At 38.1% G+C, this 20,196-nt stretch overlaps 1 protein-coding gene across 1 annotated transcript in view; it reads left to right on the top strand.

Annotated features, from left to right (window-relative positions):
• Window positions 1–20,196, top strand: part of cacna2d3a (calcium channel, voltage-dependent, alpha 2/delta subunit 3a) — a 115,343-nt gene that overhangs the window by 12,617 nt on the left and 82,530 nt on the right. The window contains 2 exon segments of the mRNA XM_043233407.1: window positions 3,931–4,047; window positions 4,429–4,488. Of these exon segments, the coding sequence (XP_043089342.1) occupies window positions 3,931–4,047; window positions 4,429–4,488 (177 nt within the window).

The following is a 20,196-nucleotide window of genomic DNA, read 5'->3' as shown; positions in this document are numbered from 1 at the left end:
TGCCATGTGGTCATTTGTCTAATGTATGTATTTATTGGTTTCTGTCATGCGACCCTTATGTTCCCATTGTTTCTTGTCATGTATTGAATGTTTGTAACCCAGTCAGTGAGTGTCAAGTCTAGTCAAGCCTTTGGTGTTTGATCACTTTAAAACTGCAGTTGGGTTCTTCAGCTTGCCATTCAGTGGACCGCTCTTTACAATAAACACCTGGCAGTGTATTACAGTAGTCCTGTCTTGAGGTCATGAATGCATGAATGAGTTTTCTGCATCAGAAAGAGGTAACATGTTCCATAGTAAAATGAGAAATATGATTTTTGCAGTCTTGCACCTAAATCATCCATCTAGATAATTGTAAAAGTGATTCTGCGTACTGTCTCATCCTGCTTTAATTGGAGAAAATACGCAGTCAAACAATCTTTTACATTTTTAACTCACTTTGTTAGTTTAGATAATTACAAATTTCATAACAAATGGAAACTAAATGGAAGAGGCAAAATGTATACTAAAAATAACAGAAGGCCTAGGACAGATATGTGTGGCACTGGAGACTGATTTCTTGTCTGTTGTAAAAAGGGAAATTAATCTCCAATTAGTATCATAATTGGCCCATTTGCTTCTAAAATTCTGCAATCAGAATCAGCCAAGGAATAAAAAAACAACAACAACAACCCCAAACAAACACACACACACACACACACACACACACACACACACACACACACACACACACACACACATCAATCAATCAATCAATCAATCAATCAATCAATCAATCAATCAATCAATCATTTTTAACAATTTAACAACACAGGTTGTATCAAAGCACTGTACAGTATAAAGTAGAAGAGTACAATGACAGGGATGTATAATGAAGAGATTGAACAATTTCTTATTAAATGCAGAGACGGTCTCTGTAGTCAATTCAACGATAATCACTAGAAGTTAAGTGTCCCCAACCAAGCAAGCCAGAGGTGACAGCGGCAAGGAAACAAAACCCCATCCATACAGAATGGAGAAAAAAAAACCTTGGGAGAAAGCAGACTCAGTTGGGGTCAGTTCTCCTCTGACTGGACGCCCAGCACTTAACTTCCAGTTCAATTTTAAACACAGCTGTGTCAGATAGTGTAAATGACTTAGTGTGTGTGTGTGTGTGTGTGCATCAGGATCTGGTGATCGGTCCACGGGGCGCATCTAGGTGTTCTGGTCTCTGATGAACATAATCTCTGGGTGCTGATCCACCATCTAGTCTGGATACAAACTGAGAAACAGATTAATAAAGAAACAAGACTAATATTAGCATAGATGCCATTCTTTTTTACGATGTCACAAGTACATCGTATTTTAGGAGTAGTGTTCCCGGTTCCAGCTGATCTAATTAATACAGCCTAAAAATCCTTTAACGGATCTGAATAATAAAAGTGTATTAGTGTGTTATGTGTAGGCTAAGTTAAAAAGATGTGTCTTTAATCTAGATTTAAACTGACAGTGTGTGTTTGCCTCCTGAACAGAGTTAGGGAGATTGTTCCAGAGTTTAGGTGCTAGATAGGAAAAGGATCTTCCGCCCGCAGTTGATTTTGATATTCTAGGTATTATCAAACAGCCAGAGTTTTTTTTACATCCATAATACACTTTTGAACAATTATTTTAATAGTATGGTAGTTAAATCGGTAAACTACCATATCGTTTCAGTTGTTATACTTGTTTAAATATTTGCAAGAACATGTTTACATGCTTAGTTTTTAGTATTTCATAATAATTTTACTTAATGTACTTACTGTGTTTTAAAGCTTTCTCTTTAAAAAGTTAATTTCCGTTATACTTCTGAACTTGTGCTGCTTGTTATGCAAAACTGCCTTCCCAGAGTCATAGTAGCAGTGTATCGAATACTGTGTGTAGCATAATTAAATAATATGTTAGTAAGCAGTTTCACTGTATTGAGTCTCATATTAACTCACAATGGCCTACATAAAGGAAACTTGTTGCTTGTACACTACAGTCTTTTTGTGTGCTTGGTTTTTAAGATATGTCTTCAACTCCAAATTGTCTGATTACGTCACTAACAAAGTGTTTAAAAATGAAAACTTGTAGGATAAATCTTACCATTTTCTTCAAGTTGTAGCCTATCCTTCAAATAGTGGTATTTTTCATAATGTTTTAGAGATGCCTTTACACTACATCAACACCTCAAGCAGCTGCAGTTATACAGTAAGGTATTATCACATCACAATCCGCATACTGGACCATTCGACCACCGAGTCCAGTAGTGTGAGCCGTTATATATCTATAAACTACATATATCCAAATTCATATAATTTATGTTTAAAAGTAAAATCAAATGTAAGTGTGTTCATGCGCAAAGAAATACACAGATGCTTGGCTAGTCATGTGAAGAGCCACATCTCAAGCCTTTGAGATAATGTTTGCCCTGGAGTGTTGTGGGGTGGATTGAAGGGCTTTGAGAGTGAAGTTAGGGGAGTTATGGGAGCAGGAATAGGATTAGATTCAGTTTCATCCCCCCATAAGCCACGAGTACTTGTGTGTCTCTTTCCCTCTCTCCTTACAATAAACAAACAAACTAAACATGGCTCATCAGAATAAACATAAAATGTCAAATTTAAAACGTAATTAGTTTACATGCAAAGATGTCACTGTTCTGCAAAGTACAGATGCATTGGAATTTAGTTAAAAACTGAACCAGAAGTGCAAAATGTTGCCATATACAATGAATTTATAATAACACTTCACAACAAGGTGGAATTTCTTATGTAGTTAACTAATGTTAAATAATGGACCTTATTGTTAAGTGTGGTCACCAGTTGTTGAGCAGAAAAGTTACTAGTTACTTATCACAAATAGTAACTGAATTAGTAGCTAATTACCTGGGAAAGTTGCTGTTTAAATATGTCAAAATATTTAAATACTTCCTTCACACTAGAGTTTGTGGTAACTTACGTCCAATACAGGAACGTTACACTGCTTATCAAAATGAGCCTGTAATAAAGTATAGTAACGCCACATTTTATTGTCAGTTACAGTAACGCAGTTGTAACGGGGGAACAGTCATTTATTTGATTACTTGTTACTTGAAAAAAATCACACAGTTATTCCCATCACTGTCGGTCACATTAGTAAAATCTCAGTGAAAGCATGTGTGTCTTTTGGCAGAAGTGTATATTTGAAACCAAGCTCATGCTTTTCCATTTCCATACCACTAAGAGTTCTTATAGTTTTCTCTTAAAACCTATTCACAAAGCTATTCACAAAAAGAATAAAGAGAAGTATTCAGTATGTCAGTAATTAAACAATATGTTCAATATGTTCTGCTAATTGTCAGCCTCTGATATGTATGAATATGCATATAAGCAGCGTTTTAATTAATGGAGTAGCACAATCATGACTGATAAACCAAACTGGATGCATAAACAGCTGTTACATTTTGCCCAACTATTTAATGAAAACAAGGATATAAAGGAGAATCTGGAGTTGGGATAACCTCCAAAGGTGATACCTTTTTAAAAGCTCATCAAATGTTTCTTAAATGTTTGTTTCAAGGCAGATTGCCAGTAACAGCCATTTTAGGATAGGATTGTCCCCCGAATCTGCAAGTTTTGAGCTATGGGCCCAGATCTTCCTTCCAACAATACATTTAGTTTAGTTGATCCACTCAAAAATTCAAAATTCTGTCATCATATACTCAGGATCAAGTTGTACTTAGAAACCTGTACAGTTTTGGAACATCATAAAGGTGAGTAAATAGTGACAGAATTTTCATGTTTTGTCAGGACTATCAAAAGTTGATTTTTACGGGTGCTGTGCAGTGAGATTTACAATAGCTGCACAACAGCTGTTCATATCACATCACTAGAATGAACAATGAGCAGGGATCATTTGTTTTCTAAATGTGACTGACAGATGTCTTTCTTTCAATAGAAATACAAGGAGTTTGAGCAGTTGGTGAGGGTGGAGGAGATTGATGGAATCAAGCTGGTGAAGAAACTTGCTGGGAAAATGGAGCAGATGTTCCACAAGAAGGCCGAAGCCATAAAGGTAACTGTCTTTGTTTTAAAGAGAGAGTCTTATAGGGTTTAACAGCATAAAGATGCTTATTACTAATCATAAATTAAGTTTTGATATATTTATGGGTAGGATATTTACTAAATGTTTTCATGGAACATTATCTTTACTTAACATACTACTGAAAAAATCTCTAATTTTGACCCAACTGCTGACCCTATTGCTATGTACCCGTGAGACTTAATACTAGTTTTGTCGTCCAGGGTTTTATTATTTTGGAGAGGGATCAACTGCAGCGTGTGTGCATGTCTTGTGTATGTGACTAAGGACAGGAAGCACTAAATGAATGATAGGAAGATAACAAATGGAATCCATTAAAACAGGCCCATAATATCCATTTGTCTTGGCCTCCAGCGCTTGGTGGAAGCAGCAGAGGAAGCCCACCTGAATCATGACGAGGATCCTGAACTACAGGTGAGAAACAGCGGAGGTTACCATGGAAACTGTATCTCTTCACCAGAGTAATGGCTCTTAATGAGTGATGTTCAGCTGTAATTGTGACTTTACCTCAATCATACATAGGAAATAAATAATGTATGTGTGTGCATAAATTACACAGTAATCAAATTCAGTGTACAATGGTATATACTTGAAGCATATGTACTTCTATTTAGAACATGAATTGTTTGCGATTACATTCTCTCAATGCACTGCACTAGAGCACCCGTAACTTGCAGCCTTTGTCACTGCTCATGTAAAGGCTGAAGGTTAATCTACTGTAAAAAGCCATTTATTTATTCACATAAAAAGCCTCAGGTGTTTCAGTCACAGTTCTTCATATGAGGTCTATGCAACACTGCACATTTCACAACTATAAACAACTATCTGCTTCAGCAAATGAACACAGATGACTTTCATGCGTGTACGATCGTAATAACGTATTTTGCAATTCTTTACGAGCATTGTTTTTCAATTATTCACCATTATGTAGATTTAAAAAATGTTAAAAAAAATTAAAAAAGGAAAATAAGTGCTAAAATATATTGTTCAGACCCTTGAATCAATACGTGAAGTTGAAGTAACATTGGCAGGGATTGCAGCCTAAAGTCTTTTGATGTAACAAGCAGTTTGCACATCTGGATTTGTGAATTTTCTGTTGAATTTTTCTTTGATTCTCTTCATTTTAATCTCTTTAGAGCCTTTCGTTTGAATAGGGTCTGTCAGTGGATGTCTTCAAGTTTCTACAGAAATGTTTGATTGAGTTCAGGGTTCTGGAGTTCTTGTTGGGCCACTTAAGGACATTCACAGTGTCGTCCCCAAGTCACTCCTGCATTGATTTTGACCAGTTTCCCAGTCCTTGTGACTGAAAAAGACCCATGCAGAATAATGCTAGCACCAACATGCTTCACTATTGGCATGGTATTGTGCAGATGATTTATCAGTGTTCATCAGACCAGAGAATCTTGTTTAATCTTTAGGTGCTTTTTTTCCCAAAGTTTGCTTCGATGCATTGAGGACAGTCATGTGTTTGGCTATAAAGACCAGATCTGTGAAATATTGGTGCAGTGATAGTTGTCCTTCTGCAAGAATTAAGTATTTTAATTTGAATTTAGTTTGTATAAGGTCTTACTTGGAAGGTACGTCCCAGTAAATATTTACAAATGCATTTTCAGGTAAAGAGGGCAGTCTTTGATTAATTTGATTATGCAAAAACTACATCAATTTAGCCAAATGCCAGTGGGCCAATGGGAAAACACTCGATCATCAATCAATCATTCAACATCAAGTCAATTCAAGTCAATATCGGTCTTGATATAAAGTCAACATTGTGAATCAGTTTCACCTGCTTTGGTGCAAATGAAAGTGACAACAAGGACACTAATATTATGACAGGCAATAATATGACAGACCTCAAAAAGGGAATTGTTTTGCAGGTTTTACTCTCCTCTTATGCTTCTTGACTGATTTGTCACTATTTGTAATATTTAATAAAAGTCCTTCTCACTACTTGGAGCTACTCTCACTATTCTGACACGAAGGAGGTTTGGTGTGTTTTTTCGAGCACAGTCTTAAGAACATGGAGGAGATACTGCATGATGGGGGGTGACCGGTGGTGTAGCACTACGAAAAAAAGTGGTTTACTATTACCAAAATTACCACCAGGCAACATAAAAAAAGAAAGGCGATATTTGACTTAATAAAGTGATATACAGTGATTTTTTTTTCTAATATTATAATTGTTATCAGACTCCTGTATTTATGTTTCACACTCAGTGCATAGAAAAGGACCTTTATATTGCTACATAGTAGCCTGATAAACACAGGAGCTTGATAAAAAAAATGAAAATTTTAGATGCGCTTAAAGACTTGCGATTGTGGCACAAAACAAAACAGGAATGGATATTTTAAATTCGTAACAGTGTTATGAGATTAATGCTTCAAATATATTTAGAAAATGAATATAAAAATATCGACTGATTATGACTAAATTAAATTTTAGTTATGAAACTACAATTTCCATTAAGTGGCTGCAAATTCATTCCTTTCTTCCATGAATTGCTCATTTAATTGATTCGTTTGAACAGCTGATTCATTTAGAATGCTTCAAATATATTTAGAAAATGAATATAAAAATATCGACTGATTATGACTAAATTAAACCTTAGTTATGAAACTACAATTTCCATTAAGTGGCTGCAAATTCATTCCTTTCTTCCATGAATTGCTCATTTAATTGCTTGAAAGCAATTGTCTTTACCCATTACTATACTCATTTAAAAAAGCATGTTTATTAATAACGTTTGAATTGAGATTCAAATGCAAATTCACATTTCCGTTGATTAAATAGAGCAAAATGAGGCAATACTGTTATAGTCAGATGACGTGAAACACTTAATATCACACTGAATCAGTATCACGTTTCCAATCTCCCTTAATAATCTTTAAAAGCTGTCATACATATTGTTGTTACAAAATGTAGTTAGATAATTCCAGTGTCCTTACACATACCATTCTGAGGGTTGTTATGTCACTTAATCAATAAATCACTTTTATTTACATAGCTCTTTTAATAATACAGATGTTCAACGGTCTCTACAGGATCAAATAGGAGAATAGAGTGATAGTAATGTATAATGACAAGATTACTTAATTTTTTATTAAATGCAGACTGCTATATCTGATGTGATACTGTAGCTGACGGCTGCATGGTTACAATTTTATCTCTGATAGTATCGATCTTGGAACTAAAGTAGTTCATTACTGATAGCACCTGTTTATGCTTTACTTTTCGTTAATTTAGTCACAGGGGATTATGTTTGTTTTCTTCTGAAAGAGACAAAAAATAATCATATCTACTAGTTTTTGTATGATAGGGTACTTGCCAGGCTATACGAAATACCTCTTGTTTCGTTTTTCTCCAGTTGCGCTCCATTTCAGAAACCCTAAAGGAGGACACACCCCTTTCTCAACAGAACACAGTTCTACAAAGATTTTCATAACTCAAATGACTGCTGAAACCTTCGTAATAATATCAAACATTAAAGGGAGAAACAACAGGGTCACAAGACGCATGGTATATAATGCCTTATCGTTTGTTTCATTGGAGATCCCTTCTCAGATTAGTTTTAGCATTCAGAGGGATGGGGGGTGGGCACCGTTTTTTAATGGTGACAGTGAAGTTATTATTAAAGATAATAGTTATCATTGTGTTAGTTTAGAAAAAACACTGCATATACGTTAGAAATAGGAAGCTGAAATATAAGTAGCTTTGGAAATACATATTTTAATTCAACATACAAAAGTAAAAACAAATAGGGAAATATTCAATTATTTTTAAAATGATACTGCCAATGTCCAGAAGTTGGTGACAAATCCCTGTCTTAATAAGTGAATCATTCAATCATTCATTCGATCGGTTTGTTCAAACGTCTGATTCATGCAGAAACCAAGTTACTGGCGATTTCTTATATGGAAGACTGCGGAGGTCATAGGCTGCATACATCATAAAGAAGATCTCATTTTAGAATATTAGCAATTATAAATTTGGCCATTATTCTTAATTAAGTGTAAATTGTTGTATTATGCTTATGACTCGTGAATGTAATGCTCAGTTAACTGAAAAACACCAGTCTTGATGCAGCCTACAAACCTATTCTGTTTGACAAACGACCACTGGCTATATGAATGGTTTACTGAAACATTGATTTCTTTGATTTGTTTAAAAATGTGACTTTATGTGACTTTATGAAACACAGTGTGTTGATCAGAGACACACAGCAGTTCTCAGGGGGTTTTTTTTCGTTGGCGAAATGACTGACAATGGGACCAAAATGTACTTATTCTTACTTTTACTTTATCATAATTTTTAGGTAAAACCTTTTATGCAACCTTTTTTTGTCTTTCTACCAACCAATGATTCTGAAAGAAAGCACACAGTGCCAAATACAACTTTCAAGCGCATCTGACTGACAGAACCTGCTCTTGTATTTCGGCGTTGCTGTTAAAGTTATGGTAATATTTTAGCAAAAAAAAAAAAGGAAATTTAGGCTCCCTAAATTCAGTTTAACAGCATTATGTTGAAAAGGGTACATTTTATCACTCAGCTCAATGCATTTTAGGTGTTCTTGCTCTTGTCCAAGCAATAAATGCACTTCTTTGAATGAGAGCATCTCAGTCTTCAACCAGGATATCAATCAAGACTATAGAAATGCATCATCATATTATGGATATAGTTTTTCTTCCTTACAGGCTCAACTGCATTATCTTGAATTAGCTCCGCGATGAACTCACTGACATCAGACGTGTTGTTGTGGTGAGGTTTTATTAACCGTGAATATGAATCAGTGGAGCTTCTTTACATTGAAATCTTCCTGCTCTGATTTTGCCTGTAGCGATGATATGGTGAAATCAGACATTTGAAGCAAAAAATAAATAAATAAACACTGAAGGCTGCTGAAGGGTGAATCCTCTTCAGAGACGGTCTGTGTGTGCTCTCTTGGTTTTGGCTGTTTGTTGAGTTTCTGGCTGGCAGCAGAGCAAGTGAACGTCTTCTTATCTGCTCATTGCAGAGCACTTCCTCAGCTTCATAATCTGTTCCAGCGCTCTCGCTGCCTGATGCCGCTCCTCTCGCCAATCCTCATGGAAATAACCATGCAGGAAAATGACATACAGCAGAGAGCTGATTATACGCATGCCATTTCACTGAGAGAAATGCATGGAAACTATGTGTTACCAAGCAATGCTTCATTCAGGGCAGGAGGTGACCAGCACTTTTTCTCTCTTTGTTCTTCACTCTCATTTGGTAAATCCAGCTTCCCTATTTGCATTGCCTATATTTACATTTCATCTTTTAGCAGATACTTTTATCTAAAGTGACTTGCAAATTAGGAACATCACAGATGATTTATCATAAGAGCCACTCTATTTGAAGTGCATAATATCAAGTATCAAGAGATGCTGTTGAGAGACCCACCAGGTCTCTAGGGAGCCTAAAATATCACTTATTGTTTCATTCTGTACTTTTTTTAAATGAATTACATATACACGTAAACTTTAATAGTGCAGTAAAATAAAATGAAAATCATAAAAAATCATGAAAGAAAGCAAATTTGCCCTCCATCTCTTCAAAACGCATTGCTTTTGATGTTAACTTTATGACGATGGGGCACATTTTGTAGCAATAGCCTTTTCTTTTTTGACAAAAATCATTGGGATATTAAGTAAAGATTATATTCTATAAAGATATTTTTGGAAATTTCCTGTGTTAAATATATCAACACTTAATTTCTGATTAGTAATATGCATTGCATTTTTGTATTTCTGATTCTGCTTTTTTTTTCCCAGATTCCAGATTTTCTAATAGTTGTATTTTGGCCATATATTGTTCAAACCTATCAAACTATACATTAACGTAAAACCTCTTATACAGTAATTTGATATATAAAATCTCAAAGAAAAAAATATTTTCATTTATGAATGCTTTTGTGATCCAGGGTGGCATATAATGTTTTTTAACGCTACAAATAATAAATGAACAATCAACTGACATTAATTTTTTCTTTTTTGCCATAGACAGAAGAAAAATAAGACAGAACAGACAGAATAAAAATGTATTGGGGTAGGAGGGTGCAGTTCCAGTTCATTTGCTAACAGCTGCCATTGTCGTAGCAAACACCAAATTATCTATCAAGCATGTAGCAATGTCATAGTAGCTCTTTACTTTCTTTAACTGACCAGCAAAGCCCAGGAAAATACCCATAGCAAAATTACTCATAACCCATTAAAAAAAAAATGTAAATTAAAAATCCTTTTCTCTCTTCATCCAGAAATATTAATGCTAGAGAAGTTTCTAGGGATTTTCTCTTTTCCTAGCAGAGTATGGCTTAATTCGGTTCTTCCGTACTGCACAATTACAGAAATAAGATTTTCATGGGCGTAGTACATGTCATACGACAGCAGAGATGTGAGGCAGAGAGCGGCTTATGTGCTGAATTCCCACTGGTGTGTTTAATCTGCGTTATTTCAGTTGGCAGCTGGTGACCAGGGTCCGTTATGAGTAGCAGCGCGTATACAAGCATCCTTCTACATCTTTGTAACACCCTCACCTGACACAACTGACACTTAATAGCACCTTTTAAAGGTAGTTTTAGAGGAAAGGGCAAATTCAGGATGAACGTACTTGTTTAGTACCTGTTGTCTGAACACACTAATGGAATTATGCAAATCAGACAAGACTGTAAACATGCTCATAAAATTAGTGCTGATGCCAGTTTTCAGTGGGCAGATGACATTGACACAATCTCGGTCTCATTTAACCAAATCGATCAGCCTACATTCTATTAGATTACATGAGCAGAGAAGGATCAAAGAAGGGCAACTGTGGTTGTACAAAGTGGTATACAACTAAAGCTAAGAACTTTATAAAGTTCCAAGATCAATATTTGTAAAATAATCATTAAAACAGTCAGTCGCAAGTGGCCTTGTGTGTGTGACAGAGAGTTAAGTATTGGTAAGTGTTACGCTAAAACTGTATGCTTGAACCCAAGTTATTCAAGGTTAACAACTGGAAAAACAACATAAACTAAATAGCTAATGTTAGCGAATTTCCTTAGAGACAACAGCGGTAAAACCCTAGCTGAACATTGTGTGTAGGGTAAATAATAGCAACAGTAGAAACTATGAACCCTATATGTTTATTGTAATTCACAAGATAATTCACAAGTAAAGAACGAACAAACACTCAGGCATGCCATTAAAAATACACTTTAGCCAAGCATTGTTAGAAACACTAAACAAGGTTTTTGGAAGTGTTTTTTCCACTGACAGAGCAGTTTGGTTACTCTCAATTATTCTGCATCTTTATCCACCAGCATCATTGTGATTGATGGACACGAGTTGCTCAGAACAAGGCCTGGTTCCAGAATCAAATCACTAAGGGGGCTTCAACACACAGTGTACATTTTTTTTTTTTTTTTTTTGACTGTGCTCTCTTTAAAAGCAGTAAGAACCTGCAGTAATCTTAGTTCATTGTGATCTCACAAAGTTCCGTTATAATAAATAAAGCTCTCTGCAGCACATTTACACTTTAACCCGAACACCCCTATAGAAGCATACCTGGTTCTAAACACACATTCTTGAATAATAATCTTTATGATGCATGTCGAGGGGTGTATTGAGGAGAATCATAACATCATGATTCTCTCAGTTTCAAATCCGTCATTGTAGAATACTAGAAAAAAGATTAATATTTACAGTATAAACTGGGGAGGTTGAGTTCTGAAACTCCCACTGTGTTTTCATTATAGAGTAACCTTCTGTATAGTATGTGTAAAGAACATTTTGATTCTCAATTTCATGACCCTTCTAATTACTCTTAATGGGTTATTCCATCACAAAATGAAAATGTTGTTATTAATCACTTACCCACATGTCATACTAAACCTTTAAAAGCTTTGTTCTTCTAAACACAATTCTGGGAGGCTTTTGACTGTCCCCTTGACTGCCACCTCTTTCATGCTTTTCTGGGCCTTGACGGTGTTCATTACATGAAATTTGTACTGTCAAGGTCTAGAAAAGTATGAAAAATATTGCACCGTCTGCCATCAGTGGTTCGGTCTGTATGTAAATCTTTTTGTATGCAAAGAAAATAAAAATAACAACATTTGGTCAATAATTTGTTTCCTCTGTGTCTCTCCTCGTCATGTAGTGTCCTTTTGAACAATATACATTAAGCATAAACAGTTTATGCTCTTCTGTGTCAGCCGCAACACAAGGATAGATTTTCTATGTGTATTTACACTTTGATTTGAACTAAAACAGTTTATCTGTCTATCGCAGCTGACTGTGATAAATGGTGCAGAGACAATTTTTTTAAAATAAATGTTGTTGTTTTTTTTTTCTTTGTGTACAATAATTATTCTCATAGCTTCACACCGCTTTGGTTGAACCAATGATGGCAGATGGATTATTCTCACACTTTCTTTCACACTTTTCTAGACCTTGACAATGTTACTCACTTGTCAGTACAGTCAATGGGAGAGTCACAAGTAGAGGTTGACTGTTAGCAAACAGGAATATCAGAGGCGAAGCAACAACAAAATCCAAAACCAAGCAGGGGTCGGGTCAGGCAGCAAACAGTCAGAGTCAAGTCCAGAGAATATCAACAGGAAAAACAAGAACTAACAAGGATTTATGCTAACTTTAAGGCTACATGCCAGGGAGAGGACTGTTTCAGAATATATAGTCCACAAACAGGAAGTAGTAGCAGAAAAAGCGATCAGTTCATGCAGAGGTAAGAGCTCCCTCTGCTGGCTTGGCATAACATAGCCCCCAGGAGCGACTCCTGCCACTCGACAAAAAACAAAAGAGTCCTGGGATAGGAAGGCAGTGGATTGGATTTGAACGAAGAATGAAGCAAGCATGGCGAAAGCAGTCACCGGAGCAGAGAGCCTTTTGGGCGAAGCTGGTGGAGCAGAGAGCCTCCAGGGAGGAGCAGGCGGGTTGGACAGCCACTAGGGTGAGAGTGCAAGACCAACGGGGAGAATCCAATATTGGTACGCTTTCGCCCCCGAAATTGAACCTCAGGAAAGTCCTATGTGGACAATGGATGGACACGTGAAAGTACTCGTCCTTTAGATCTATCGTGACATACCAGTCCTCTGACTTGTTTTGGGACACAACCTGTTTTCAGCATCCTGAACTTCAGCTTCATCACTGAGCGGTACAGGAGCCTGATATCTAAATTGGGCCTCAGTCCCCCATCCTTCTTTGGAACTATGAAGTAGCAGCTGTAGAACCCAAACCTGGGTCAACTTGAAGGCCTCCTTCTTGAGTAGAGTATCTACTTCCTGTTCCATCATCAGAGCTTGCTTTGTGCCCACAAGTGTGAGCAGAACGCCTGTGAATCACAGTGGAGGCAATCCGAACTGGATTCTGTGGCCTTTTTCTACAGTGTGCAGGACCCAACCAGAAACATTTGGCAGTAATTTCCTTGTTGCAAAATGATCTACTAAGGGAACCAGTCTCTCGAGCAAGGGTAAGCAAGGGACTAGCTGGACGTTGTGACGTGATGCAGTCCTGCTACGATGTTGGGCAGAGGAGACTGAGAGTAGGGCTTGCCGGGGACGCCCACGCCCTGTACCACTGGCAGGGTTAGTATGGACACCATGTATGGACCCTCTGAAGCCCTGTGGCATGACCGTCAGGGCTTCTTTTAATTGGTCCTCTTTGTCTCAAGCATGACCGTCAGATCCTGCTTCAACTTTCAGGGCCTTGCAGCAATGTTGGCGACTGCTTACATGCCTCCTAGTATCTGTTGATGACCATAACAACGGCGTCACCAAACAGACCCTGAGGCACCATCCAATAGAGTGAGCCAAAGATACCTCTCTGTGGTGAGAATGGTGGACACCTCTGTGTGGAAATCTGGAAAGAGCGGCAGGCTACGCCTTGAAGGTGGCAGACAAATAATAATAATAACGCTCGTCGAGCTTACTATGGCGTGGCTTGTCCTTTCTCTGGCCACTCAACATTTAATTTGGCTATAGCATGAGTAACTACCTCTAATCTATGCCCAACCACAGTCTAAAAGTTTTTCAGATAACAGATAGTTCGGAAAATCAACTATCAGTGCCGATTAATAAACTGATACACCGGTCGACCTCTAGTCACAAGCCTCCCTGTTTTCATCCAAAGACTTTTGAATTGTGTTCTGAGGATGAACAAAGCTTTTATGGGTTTGGAACAAGAAGCGATTAAAGAAAAAAATGTAAGCTTCAGGAATATATGCTTACACGTGTTTGCCTACTAGCAAAAAATGATAAAATCAAAGATTTAGCAAAAATCGCAAATATAGGGTATGGCAATGGAGAGAAAGAAACTGAGAATATTGCCTACTTAGCTCTGACAAAGTTGACAGCCCTATTAGGTAAAACTGTCAGCAGTGTCAAAATATAGTTGAGGGTGTTAAAATGAATGTACCTCAACAAAGAATTTGGTCTCCCCCTGCCATCAAAAATAACAGATTACAGGAAGCACACCAGTAGAAATTCAGCACATAAGCTGCTCTCTGCCTCATATCTCTTCTGCTGTATGACATTTATGACATGCATGAAAATCTCATTCCTGTGATTGTGCAGTATGGAAGCTATGCATTTGATACTTTATAAATCCCTTTCAATTCCTTAAATTTTTTCAAGCACCTTTGAAAAGCCTTAAAGGGATAGTTTATGCAAAATATGAAAGTTTTTCTTCTTCTCACCCTGTCAAATCGTAAGATTTCTTCTTTATAATACAAAGGAAACAACTCGTTTGAACAGAAGCCAAATCAAATAATATAAAACATTATTGATTTTTATGTAATGACTTTTTGTCACATTTTGTGTCTTGTGACAAAGAGGAGTCATTATCTGTCTTTTAATTTTTAGATAATTATCTCAAATTTATTTATTCATTCATTTATCCATAAAGTGAAATGCGGTTGTGAGATAGTCCACAAAGTCTATGTTCATGCTGCATAAAAATGCGACCCAAATGAGATTTTTTTTTTTTTTGCTCATATGTGACTCAGATCATTTAGTTTTATGAAAGTGTAAACAGCACAAACCACATGAAATCTGATTTTGATTGCATATGACCCTGGAGCACAAATCAGTCATAAGTAGCGCATATTTGTTGCAATAGACAAAAATATATTGTATGAATCAAATATATGAATTTTTCTTTTATGCTAAAAACCATTAAGATATTAAATGAAGATCTGTAAGGATGAAGAGGAAGCTGAAGTACAATTCATGCATAGTTATTTATTAAGAATGAGACAATAAACAGTATGATTAGGCAGACAGAGTCAGCAACACAAAGGCAGTCCGATCAGTCAACATATACACAGGGATATCCAGGAGGCAAAGGTAAATAGGCAAGCGATGGGTCAATACCAGAATCACAGTCCAATCCAGCAAACGATAAACAGGGGAAAATCCAAGAGTCCGGCAACCAGGTAAGCAGGCAGAAGTCATGCACAGAAAGATAAAAAGGGAAACCTGGTAGAATGCTCATAGAAAGTTTGAAAGATGTGGCAGTCAACATCTGGGGTGGAGTAACCCTGATTTTTCAATTTAATTTTTTGCTCCCTCAGATTCCAGATTTTCAAATAGTTGTATATTAGCCAAATATTGTCCTATTCTAACATACATAATGAAAGCTTATTTATTCAGCCTCTCAAAAATAGAGCCTTATGACTGATTTTGTGGTCTGATTCAGGTCAGATGTTTTGCAATGACCACAGTCTACACTCTAAAAGGTGCTGGGTTAGCAACCTTAACTCAACTTTAACCCAGCTGCTGGGAAGCTATGGGACAGAACACGCTACCCCTACCTACCCCTTACAGAAATAGTGCAAAATCATTATTTATAGTGCATATGCATTTATGTAAAATGTGCGTTATCTGGGCTCAAACTCATGATCACATGGTCACATGATTGCAAACCATCGTACATAAAACAATACCCTATCAACTGACCCACATGAAACCTGAATTACAATGCAGATAAAAGAGTACAAAACATTGAAAACGTTATATTGATGATAGGGGGCGCAATCATAGCATATGCTCTGATAGGTTGTATTTCAGGTATTTGGACAAACAACCTATACAGGCCTACGGGTTGTTGAAAAAGGATCAAATACACAAAAATGTTGGAAAAAAAAGAATTTGTGGGACCTGAAGGATTTTTCTGAAGAACAGCAGACAGTTTAACTGTTTAGCACAAGCAAGAGACTCGTCAATAAAAAAAACACATAGGATCAATCAGGCAACAACACAGTATTAAAAATCAAGTGAGTGTAACCTTCTTGTATTGCTTTACTGAAACTTGTCATATCATTGCTCTTTTGTTGGTTTTGATTGCTTCCATTGTGCTCATTTGTAAGTTGCTTTGGATTAAAGCATCTGCTAATGTAAATGTAATGACAAGAGGTGCTTATGTTCTATCGCTTTAAGAGCTGAATACATCCATTTACTTTCATTTTAGACATAACTGTGTTTATATTTGTAGTTTTGACGCGAAAGACAACTTAGTCCACTAATTAGGCACATGTATCGCACATGTGCTACATGGGTAAATTAATTAACTGCACAGACCAGTTTTTCTGTAGCATGTGCAACATATATGTTGCACTGTACAGCCCTGTAATGTGTTCCTGTGATCAAAGCTGAATTTTCAGCCCCTGACCTGTCACTTCGGGGGCTACCACCAGATAGGTGCGTTCACTCAAAGGACCGATTTGAGAGGTCCTGAATGGAAACATCCTGTTCAAGATATATTGGAGATGCATAAGTTGGGTGGAGCCCAAGGTTAAAACCAGGGCCTTGGGGGCCCTCAAAAGCTGTATGAAGTAGACATTGTTTTTAGGGGCTGCTCAACTGACCTCAAAATAATTGGCTTCATTTAATAATAACCAAAGCAAAACAATATATTTTGACATCTGAAGTTAAGATGACAAAGCCCAAAGAGAAGAAAGGTGACCAATCAGCCAACGTGGAGAAGCTAGCGCTGACTGAACAAGCAGCTAGTGCTGCAAGCAACTATTAACGACGAGACCACAGCCTTATCACCTATTTTAGCAGCAAACCAAGCTTGCATCCATGGATAAGTCGATGAATGACAGATTCATTCCTATCGAAAATCACAAATGCAAGCCTCGCTCTCCGAAACCAACTGCATATATCCAAACTGGAGGGCGCTAGAGTCAAACAGGATAGCCGCTTTTTTTTAAGCTAGAGACTCTCTGCCAGGATATTGTTGCCGCAAATAAAACCATACGAACTAACCTTTACAACTTGGAGAGCCATTCCCATTGTCAAAATATAAAAATTATGGGGCTACAAGAGAAAATGGTCACCCAGTGGAATTAATGGAAAAGCCTCTAGCCCTCTTGAGTGCTTAAAACTTTCCTTCTGGAGTAAAAATAGATTGCGCATATCATATTGGACCACAGACCACTATTACCCCGTTAAAAAACTAATCCTGAGGCTTTCCTGACAACAGTTGCCACTACAGTTTGAGGGAATGTGTTCACAGCTCAGAAACTTTGATGGACTGGTGTCAGGTTTGGATTACTGTTCCCTGTGCCACTCATGGATCAGAAAAGAGAATCTTTAATTTCAAGATACCAAAGCATATGCCAATACAATGACTACTGCATCTTGACTTTGTATGTATGTTTATTTGAAGGCTATTCATTGTTTTTTGCACGTACAAACCTTCTAAACAAGCACACTCTGGTTCATGCTCTGATATACGGAGCATCACTATTGTTGACTTCATGCTGTTGTTCAAAATTCTTCATTTTGTAAATCCTAATTGCCTAATTTTCTCTCTCATTGGACAGTTAAGTTTGTTTCAGCTGTTAAGTGTACTAATTAGGCAGCCTTGTAGCGCCATGGTTCATATGGTGTTTGTTTTTTTATAACCTTATTGCAATTTTGAAAAAGAAAACCTGGGGCCTAAACCAACTCAAAAAACTGAACAAAGCTGGCAGTGCTTAACCCTTACCGTACAGGTTTTTGCCAAGTGTGCAGAGTGCTTAGCATGCATACCTACCACAGTGTGGATTTCACAGAGAGTATAGGAACTTAGTGTGTGTGCACTCATCATATTATGGAACTTAAAGTACCAGTACTTATGGGGTAACAGTCGAAGACTGTTTGCTGTAAGGGCCTGTGTATTGAGAGGCATAGCTCATGAAAGAGCCCTTTTAGTGAGAACATCGCCAACTCAAACAGTTACCGACCTGACTCCAGAGTATCTGCTCACAGATGCTCAGAAGGAGCGTTGTGCTCTCAGAAAACCCTCTATGGTGAGGGTAGCACAGCTAATTCACTCAGCAAGCAACCCACCAGGGAGGCAGAGGATGGCCCAACAATCTGTTTTGGCTTCTCCCTGGAGCTCAAGAGAGCGGAGGCACCCCTCAAAATAGGAGTGGATTGTCTTAAACTGTGGAGTGGCGCATCACTAGTTGCATGACAGCAAGAAGAGAAATCTGACAGGGAGGCAGCGAGGCCTAACTACCTGGGGCTGCGGAGAGTATGGGAGACAGTGATGTGTGCGCAAGAAGGCTCCAACCTAACCTCGGTCAGGTGGGTGGCTGCAGGGGAATTAAGTGGTTCGGATGATAAGACCAAATGTTAATAAACTTGAAGACGAAGTAGGTTTGGGTCTTACCCTGGTCTGGATGAGAGCATCCTGCCTATTGCACCACGGCTGAGGATGAGCTGATCATCCACCTGGGGCTGCTGGATCTACAAGACGAGCTGGATGATGTCGACCTGGACTTAGACTGGGCACCTTCCCTGTATCCTGTTAGCCCGCTGGTCCTGTTAGCCCGCTGGTTCCGGCCAGCCGTCCAGAATGCCTGCCTCAAGAGCGCACCCTAGAAACTGTTCCCCGTGCACTCCGTCCAGTTCCAGTGCCCGCACCACAAGCGCTTCGTACAGTTCCAGTGCCCACGCCACGAGCAGAAGGGGAAACTGACACATAAAGGAGAAAACCACTCTTTTTCATTCCGATGTCTACCAGGTTCACCCACAAATGCCTCTCTTTAACCACCATAGCCACCAGGGACCTGCCAATGGCATTGGCTGTCTGCTTACTGGCACGGAGAGTGGTGCAACGCACTCAGCCATATCCTCAGGGAATGAACCCTAGCCTTTATCTAGGTCTTTCAGCAGGTCAGCTGATAAGCCTGGAGCACCGTCATAGTGTGCAACGAAGCTGCTGTGTACACCCTACCATTCATTTGAGATGTAATTTGAAGGGGTACAGATGACAGGGAAGAAGCCTTGAGAGAGGTTGTCTTACCCTCAGAGAAATAGCATGTCAGCATCTCTTCAATAGGGGGAATACTCTCATAACGCATGGTCCTTAATATTGTCATAACTAGTAGGCTGACACATTTGAATGTTGGATGAAAACTGATTTTTTTCAAGCCTTGTTGATCTCTACATGGAGATCAGGAAGAAATGGAAGGTTCACTTCGGCTGGAGGACTATGGTCAGAACTAGGGAGATATGGAAGGACTCAGTCTCAACTTCCTCATCCTCATTTGACGACATCTGCTCTTCGTAGCTCAAAGCATCAGTCGATGTAAGGGAAATAGCATTGTCATCCAACAGCTCACTAATAAGCCTGAAAGGGAAAGCCCCTTTTCCAACTTAACAGCCAGGTCCACCTGCAATCTCCACAAGCTCCTTTTCCTCTGTGCCTCAGCAGCTGCAGGTCCTGAGTTGTGGGAAGCTGATGGTTGCTCCACTTTCCTCGAAAAGAGAGACTAACGAGGGCAAAGCTTTCTCATTCTCATGTACACAGATTTTCCCCTCAGGAACAACAAACAAAACAAAAGACGCAAAGATTGTGTGATTCATTAGATGTCTAAAAAACAAGTACATGACTTCTTGAAAGCCTGTTGCTTACCATCGCTCTTACAGGAATTCAGCTTCAAACAAAACAGTTATAAAGATGAAAAAAGGATGATATGTTCGCTCCGCACCCTTTTATACTGTGTAGGTGCCTAATGATCATGTCATAGGCTGTTGCCGGACAATGTTATTGTTAATTTAGGTTTCATAGCTAAATTTGACCAGCCTGGTGGCCAATCTTCACTAATTGCACCTTCCACCAGTA

Source organism: Puntigrus tetrazona, unplaced genomic scaffold (assembly GCF_018831695.1).
Source record: "Puntigrus tetrazona isolate hp1 unplaced genomic scaffold, ASM1883169v1 S000000798, whole genome shotgun sequence".
In the NCBI taxonomy this organism is placed as follows: domain Eukaryota; kingdom Metazoa; phylum Chordata; class Actinopteri; order Cypriniformes; family Cyprinidae; genus Puntigrus; species Puntigrus tetrazona.
This window is presented reverse-complemented; position numbering and strand designations above follow the sequence as displayed.